The 8875-nt window shown below is 32.9% G+C and overlaps 1 protein-coding gene across 1 annotated transcript; it reads right to left on the bottom strand.

The window, feature by feature from the left end:
* Nucleotides 1–289: 289 nt before the first annotated feature.
* Nucleotides 290–3646, bottom strand: LOC18042068 (probable BOI-related E3 ubiquitin-protein ligase 2). Its single transcript, XM_024183351.1, has 4 exons — nt 3471–3646; nt 3279–3382; nt 2510–2826; nt 290–880 (listed from the first exon to the last, which is right to left on the bottom strand). The coding sequence occupies exons 1-4, from the start codon at nt 3536–3538 to the stop codon at nt 353–355; spliced, it is 1017 nt and encodes a 338-aa protein (XP_024039119.1). The 5' UTR covers nt 3539–3646; the 3' UTR covers nt 290–352.
* Between the last annotated feature and the right edge of the window lie 5229 nt (nt 3647–8875).

Below are 8875 nucleotides of genomic sequence, written 5' to 3'. Positions count from 1 at the left end.
ATAAATGTCAAACCATACAAGTTAACATATACTTCCACCTAGGTCCCCAACTTTGATCCAGCACTGACACATAAACATCTTGCAGTGCGTCAAAACTGCAGGTAAAAGAAATATTGTGTGGAGCCTAAGAATTCTACATGCCATTGCAACCTGGGTATTGGAATAGAAACACAATTTGTGTGGGTCTTACAAGAGAAAATCAAAAAACAAGAAATTCTGAAGAAAACACTGAAAATACAGCATGTAACAACCAAGAAAGAAGTAAAGAGGTAACAAGCAATCATCAAAATCATCAACAATCAAAATATACCATTAGCATAACATCAAATCTTAAACTTACACATTTATCCTGTTACATATAGACCTCCATCCCTATGAACTTAAATGACTGGCACATGGGGCAAAAACTGAGCTTACTTTCACATTCTTTACACAGACAGAGATGCTTACAAGGTAACAAAAGCATTGATACTTCATTCACTCTACACACCTTACAGGTCATCAGCTCTTTCATATCATTGTTTTCTTTGCAGAGAATATGGAAATCAATGGCACGTCCATTGCAGCATGAAGCCGTATCGTCAACCTCACTATCACCACACCCTTCTTTACTGTCTCTACTTTGAGCATATACATGCTGAAGATTAACCTTGAGGGCATTGATCATATTTTCATTGTGTCTGGCCCGCTGTTGCCAAGCACCCGCTTCCACACTCAATTGTTCCATTCTTTCTTCAAGCTCCAGATTCCTCTTGTTAATATTCTCCACCTCTGCTTCTTTCTCACGAAGTTTCTCAATAACTTTCTCTTCCACAAGTGAGATGGTTTGAAGTTGGTTAGCCTGAACCTTCTCTAGAATGGCTTGCCGCAATCGGTCAACCTATCATATTGATGAAGAACTTAGAACTTGGAACAATCAAATTGCAAAATCCTCTTATCTGAATCATAAAATGACACTGAGGACAGAAATTAAAGCAAAACAATTAAATATAACAATATCAAAACAAGGCAACTATATGAGAGAAAAAGTTTAACACAATGTGACAATGATTATCACTTGTTCATATTTCCTTTAACAATATAAATTTATGAAACAGGAAAACAAGTACGCAAGAGGCTATAGAGAGCAAGAGTTACAAAACAGAAAACTTCATTGTAAGCAAAACCAAGAATAAAACGATAGACAGTGTCCTGAAGATGATATTTCGATAAACGCAAAAGGTTGGAAACATCATCCATCACCTCTAACTTAGGAGTCATAAAAGCAATGTGAAATCTGTTTCTGTAAATAACCTTAATGCAATTAAATTCTAAAAGCAGCAAAGCAAACAGCCGCATATCTCAAACCAACAAAAAATTAAGTCCTCATCAACTAAGACAGGAGACAGGACTCCCATCTGGGTTTTTATTTCCCTAAATAACACTATTTGGATGGCCGTTTTATTATTTTTTCGAAAACTACAAAGTTAGTTTTGTACTCTTACTACAGCCAAAGACAGTTAGTTTTGTACTCTTCCTACAGCCAAAGACAATGTTGATCTCACCAAAATACCCTCTTTCTTCTTTACCTTAGTTCTGTCACAAGTTTGCATTAAAAAGGATATGAAACATACAACAACATCACGAAGACTGTAAAGGATACTGAAAACTTCAAGAGTTGACACCTACTGTTGATTTGGAGCTTCCAACTAGTAAAAGATCTACTTCTGTAGAATGGCTTAATCACCTCATTAAGTTGATTTGAATTCATAATGTTGGATATTTCAATAAATGTAACGCTAGATTTTTAGGTAAAAATGTTAGTATACAGAGTTCAGATGGGTGTCAATCAACCATTCAACATAATCTAGGCAAAAAATCACATACTTGACACGTTCTTGACAGCCCTATCAAGCATATGTGGGATATGTGTTCCCTTCTTCAACCATATACATCTTTGGCTATAAACGAACCACAAAAAAATGTAACATTGGGTTTTTTTTTGGGGAGAGGGAGGGGGGGGGGGGGGGGGTGGGGGACCCTTCTCAGCTTATATGCAATACAATCTAGTGTATCCGATCACTCAGTCAAAGGGCTAAATGCAGAACACTCCTAAACTTCAAATGAGAAGTTTTGAAGGGAGGCAGATTGCGCCATATCTAGTGCGGCGGGAATTAAATTCTCTCAAAAGAGAAAAAATGAAGCAAAAGGCATCACTTCAAATTTCTAGGTACACATAACACCTTTTTTTTTTTTTTAGGTTATGTCTTCACATAACACTTGACATTAACCAACATAAACCACGGTAAACTGTGTTGTCAACCTAACTAAGCAATTATCATAAGTATCTTAACAAATACGACAAAAGCACCACCTGAAAACATCATGTATGCTAACATTCAATCATTATGATACCGATTATCATTTCAATCACTATAACCATGCTAGAAAAGTAAATGTTCCAAAAAAATCAAGAAGGCGACAATTTTTTCAAACAAACATGGAAACCAATAAATTCCAGAATCTTCACCTGAACTTTGAGGAATCTGTCGATCTCAGCATCCTGTCGCTGTAGTTCACTATCGATGTCATCACCAATAAATGATAATAAAGCCGAGTCAGCAGAGGAAGCCATTCGTGTATTGTCAAGTGACAAACCTAATCCTGTTGATACCGGTCGTGCTTGCAGGAAATCCACTGATGATATCTGCGAGTTGTTCTCCAAAAAATCTTGCTCCTTCAATCTTTTCCTCTTGGGTTCTAAACCACTGTTCCACTGCAAATCAGCTCCCCCATCACTGCCATCCGTTGCATTTACCGGACCAGGTGCAAACCCAACAACATGAACTGCAATAAAAACATATACATAATATGTATGTTTAGTAGGTTAATGAAAAAATAAATTTAAGAAAAACGATTTATTAAAGGACAAAAAAAAATCTGTATATATGTTTTTGCTATGAATATGACAGAAATAAATGACAAATAATGTGAAACTTCATGTTTTCTGCAGGTCAGGGCTCAGAAGATGAAATAATTCTGCCTATCTATTTATTTATTTATTTATTTGTGAAAAGAATAAATTACGCGCAATCGAAATTTAGCCAAATTTAGCAATTTAGCTTAAGAAAAAATCCACAAACTAGCTTAATCTCCTTTTTCTCATTTTCAATTCTTGAGAAACAAAGGAAACCGAATTTTATATGGTCTCAGGCTCTCAGTTCTTCTTATACATTTATTTATTTTGACAGTGATTTATCAGCAGTTAAAACAATCACAGAGAGAGAAAGGAATAATACAGGGAGGAATGTACGGAGGATGCTGGGACTGATCCTGTAAATTATTGGCCGAGCTGTAATAAGCTACCGGTGGCGAAATCTGACCGTCCATTGCGTATAAGTTCCTGATGGAGTAAAAAAAAAAAATTAAATGATCAGACAAAAATAATAAGGTCTTGGAAAAAAAATAAAATAAATTTGAGGTATAAATACCTGAAGCTTTTGGACTGCTGTTGCGGCTGCTGGTAATTTTGCTGGAAATGGTGCTGAGGCCGAGCCATCGTTAAGACAATTCTAGAGAGGAATAGGCGCAATGGAGTTCTGTCATTTAAGAGACGGGCGAGATGGTCGATGCCAGAGATTCTTCTATTTTACATTTATTCCTCATAAGTTTCCTAAATTTCCTACGATGGCCATAAAATATTTTTTGCTTGTTGAAAAGGCCCTTCAAGAAAGTTAACTCAATCATATTGGACCGGGCCTCCATGGTGAGGCCTAGGGGCCTGGCTAGCCCAATTGCTGTCCCGCCAATCAATTTAAAGTTATTATTATTACCTTTTTTAATCTCTCTCTCATTTTTTAAGTCGTCAATTACCTCCCAACCACGACTGAGATTTAAACTACGCATAACTCTCATGTATTTAATATAGGGGATTCTATCACCTCAATTAAAAGTGCGTTTGAAATTAAGATTAGGCAACTGTAGTTTTTAAGTTATAGTACTAAAGTGTTTAGTAAACATTAGTTGTTATAGCTTATAAATTATGTTGATATAATCTTTCACTTATATAATGAAAAATCTATTATATTTTTAATATTTTTTTAAAATTATTATTTAAAATTTATATTTACTACATATTATTAACTTTTATTTAATAATTATAATTTTTTTCTACAGCAAGTTACAGCGCCTCAATCCCAAATAAGATCTAAATAGTTTCCAGAGATTATGATTGGTATTATTATTTTTTGAATTGCAATCAATGTCACATTTGATCATATGAGTACGATATCTCAACGGTTAGAAATGCATGGCAAACTTTTATGAGAATAATTAAGGCGCAGCAGCAGTCCCAACTAGGCCTAAGTTTAAATATTCGACCTTCATAAAAAGATAGGAGTTTGGCCAAGAAGTTTTAGTAAATCAAATAGAAAAGCAGTCACATTGCCAAAGACAAAATTGTGTGTTTGTTTGTTGCTATTATCCTCGTTTTATAGCCAAGTGAAAAGACTTGAAAGACAAAATTTTACATATCAAATCACGCTGCATTGGCATCATTGCATGTGGCAAACGGTAGATCCCAAAAAGGAGAAAAGAAAACATGTGAACAAAACAATTAATTATATACAATGAACAAATGGGGGAAATAAAGAGGCAGGGCAGGGTGCGGAGGACAGCGTTAATTAAGGGAGCTAGGCAACAAGGTGCGACTGATGTCATCTGCTCTCTTGCTCTAGTCGGCGAAAAATTTCAAATTTTCACGTGATTAATTTATTGTCTGCAATCACCACCATCTCATAATTCATCAGTCATAACCCTTCATCTGCCACATGCACTGCCTTCCCGTAGTAGTCTCTAGTCTCTACTATTATAATTCATCACTCCCCGTTTCCTGCTAGCTGCATGCTGAAAGCTAACCCAAATAAAGATTGATCACATCGATCATCAATGGCATTCTCGTTAGTTCTAAAGCTGCTTCTTGTCGTCTCTATGATCATCACTGTGAAAGCTCGGTATGATGAAGCAAGCTTCCCGCTGATGAGTACCGAGGGACATGGGTGGACATCATGGACAATGTCTGCGTACGATGATGATGATGATGATGAAGAAGAACGCCAGGATGAAGATGGTGGGATTGCCAGGAGATCTCTGTACAGGAGAGGAAAGCATTATTACATATAGGGGTGGGCATAAACCCACAACCCATGGGTTTATCCAAACTCAAACCAAATTAAATGGTTTGGGTTGGATAAATCATTAAAATGGGTTAGATGTGGGTTTTATGTAGAAAACCATTTCATTATGATTTGGGTATGGTTTACCCATGGGTTATGGATAAAACCCCAACACTTAAATTTTCAAATAAAATAAATGAAAACAAAATAAATTAATACAAATAAGTGAAAGACCACCATTAAATTTTTTACGGCGTGATTAATTGTCAACAGTTAGAAAATGAAAATAACAGTAAAAAAAAATTTATATTAAATAAATATTGTTGTAAATAACATAAATTTTTTTTCTTATTTACAAAAATAATTCCTTCCACATGGAAAGATCATCTTAGAAAGAGCAGGAGACTCTACTAATGATCAATAATAATTCGGCTTGGACTAGGTCCGATATGCTAGATGTCGGCTAATTTTTGGTTAATAATTGAATGTAATGCCCATATTAAGTATTAAAACAAGAAATATATATTTTGATATGAGTAGAAAAATTAATAATAAAATTTTTTCTTGTAATTATTTATTTTGTGAACATTTTCTTATAATAAATATTTTGTAATATTTTAAAATTAAATGTAAAAAGTATAGGTAAAATATTTTATTATTTATCTTATAATAAATTTTTATTTGTCAATCAAGTTTTCTTATAATAATTTTTTTATCATTTGACTAATAACTTTCTTATATATTTATTATAAGAAAATTTTCAAAAAATAAATAAGTATAAAAAAATTTTATTATTAATTTTTTTGTTCATATCAAAACAAATATTTCTTATTTTTAATGCTTTATTTTTTATTTAGTTTCTATTCATGTGATTTATTTAATTTAGAATAAATATAAATAAAAGAGTAGTTGAAAATAAGGGTAATATTGTAAACTTATACTATTAGAGGAGTTTTTGGCCATTATAAAAGCAGAAGGGGGAAAAATAATATATGTTGATTACTGTAGGGGGGAAACTGGCAATCTCCCTAAAATTAAACATATAAGTAGACAACATAACGCAAAACTACCAAAACGATAAATAAAAACAAATATTGCATAATTAAATAAATAACAAGTGGCAAAATTTATTATTAGATTGTTAATGTCATGTTTGTGAAAGTTTATTATTAAAGTGTACGTTCTTATTTATTGAAAAATAACAATTTTTGTGATTAAACTTTATTTTGATTTTCTAGTATTCTTTAATTTAAGGATTAAGTTATTGTAAAATTTATAATTTTTATCCACTATATTTTTTATATTTTAATATCAATTTAATAATTAATAACAATTAATAATTATTATAATTTTGATATAATTAAATTTTATTAAAATAAAAATTATTTTGATAATAAAATTCAAACCAAACCCAAACCAAACCCAAATGGTTTGGTTTGGTTTGGGTTGACTTAAAATCCAACCCAAACCAACCCATGCCCACCCCTAATTACATATCGTATGGATCTCTTTCTGCCAACAGGGTTCCTTACCCAGCTTGTTCAGGGAGGTCTTATTTAGGGATGGCAATGGGCACCGCCCGCAGCGGGTTTGCCATTACCAAACACAAACTCGCACAAAATTTAAATTATCAAACCCACCCGCAACCCACAGCGGGTTTTAATTTTAAAAAAAAAACCCACCCGTAGTGGGTTTTAACAATTACCAAACCCGCAATGGTATCCGGTGGATTTTTTACTGGTTTCCGTATTTAAAATCACAAATATTTAATATATAAATTTATAATAATAACCTCAAATTCCATATAACATACTCAATTTTATATTTAAATAATGTAATTGAAAAATTAAAATTTTCACATCAATTCAATACAAATTCTCAAATTTAAGTATAAATTACACAAATCTATTTAAAAAACACAAACTAGTATATAAAAATAATAATTCCATTTCATATTATCATTTAAAACAAGCTCCAAGAGAATATATTCATATCATTCACCACCATAAGCACTCATCCAACACAATGCCTATAATAATAATTAAGATTAATATTTTCAAATATTAATTCGAAGGGAAATACCTTTAGTTTTCTTTAGGTTATAACTTTAGAATAAGAGATGGGTCACATACACACATACACAACTTTGAGCCTTTGACTATTTGGTAATTTGATTAATGACATTATTTTCTTTATATATTTTTAGATTAAAATTAAATTAAAAATATTTGGAAAAAATATTACGGGTTTGGTGGATATCCATGCGGGTATCCACTGGATATAAGGTTAATACCAAACCCACCCGCATCCATGTGTGGGTTTTAATTTATAATACTAAACCCGCCCGCAATGAGTAAAATTACCCATAACGGGCAGGTTTTAGCGGGTGGGTTTGGACGAATTTACGGGTTTGCGGGTACAATTGTCATCCCTAGGACTCTTATTATACCCACAACTGTTACAAAGCCAGAGGCCATGCTAACCCCTACACCAGAGGTTGCTCCACAATCACCCATTGCAGGAGATAGATTCATTAGTTCTTCTTCAGTTTTCTTTTAATTATATATTCATTTATTACTACTTCATAGTACAAGCTCGCTCTTTGTTATTTGCTCTGTTGACTTACTGCTCCTTATTTTGTCAATGTCCCAAAAAAATAATAAACTTTGACGCAATGTGTAGACTTGAGATCTCCTAAATTACCCATCTAATCGGATTTAAATCTCGAGTTTGATCATGAAGTGGTGCTGATGTGGCTTGTAGCCTCAGTAAGTTTCTGAGTTAAATCTATCAAACGCAAGATATGCCCCTGAAACAATGTTGTATAACTCCTTTTCACTCTAAATCTTCATTCTGCAAACTATCAGATTCTTGCTTGCATAACACACTGTCTTGTTAGTGCCAAGCAATTTAAGATGAAATTTCAGAATGAAACGCCAGCAGAAACCAATATTTAGAAATCAATGACACATTTTATCAACCTTTTAGCAAGCAAACTTTGTAAATTCTATCGACGGTGCAAGGTTTGCTTATGCTTCAAGAAAGTCATATCAGATATGACTATAACAGTCTTATAACTCATTGAAGTTATTAAATACGAACCATACTCTAAGTCGAATTAATATATGATTCGTTTTGGCACAGAAAATAACCATTGCCTATCCTGTTTCACTATGCAGGATTCTCAAGTCTTGATAATAACGTCTCCAACACTGGGCAAGCTTGCTGTACAATGGCTTAATTTGAAGAGGATTTTCAACGTTGATAAAGGAGTTTGCGAGCACATTCTTTTAAGCCTCTGCAAAACGAAGTTATTCTTATTCTAGTTAAGCAAAACTTTAAGTCATTATAACTCATGTGATTGGCGTATAGTGCACATCTAAAAGACCCTTCATTCAAGTCTTTCAAAGCAAAGTATCACTGAGATCAGAGGTTTGTTCTTGATTAAGCTTTGCTGTTATTTTTTATTTATTATATATATATATATATATATATATCCTGAGATTCTGCTGAATATTGTTATTAGGATGACCCAAATGGTGTTATCAATTACGTTCGGAAATCACATAGATAATAAGAAAGAGGTTCAAGTCTTTCTGTTCATAATCCTAAATAGAGAGTTTTAGATAAATTTATGACCGTAATTTATCCATAATATATTCTCACAGCTTAATCTTTGCCTTCATCATAAAGGATGAAATTTGCCGAATAATAATTCTTTA

The sequence above is a fragment of the Citrus clementina genome, unplaced genomic scaffold (genome assembly GCF_000493195.1).
Source record: "Citrus clementina cultivar Clemenules unplaced genomic scaffold, Citrus_clementina_v1.0 scaffold_5, whole genome shotgun sequence".
Lineage (NCBI taxonomy): Eukaryota > Viridiplantae > Streptophyta > Magnoliopsida > Sapindales > Rutaceae > Citrus > Citrus x clementina.
Note: the sequence above shows the minus strand (reverse complement) of the source record. Positions and strands in the feature narration are given on the sequence as shown.

Bases quoted from the DNA above. Each gene is read 5' to 3' on its own strand.
- LOC18042068 (XM_024183351.1), bottom strand. From the start codon at position 3,538: ATGGCTCGGCCTCAGCACCATTTCCAGCAAAATTACCAGCAGCCGCAA. The intron at 2,827-3,278 runs GTATTATTCCTT...TTTTTATTGCAG, and splicing joins TCCTCCGTACATTCCTCCCT to TTCATGTTGTTGGGTTTGCA. The intron at 881-2,509 runs GTGAAGATTCTG...TCAATATGATAG, and splicing joins ACAGATTCCTCAAAGTTCAG to GTTGACCGATTGCGGCAAGC.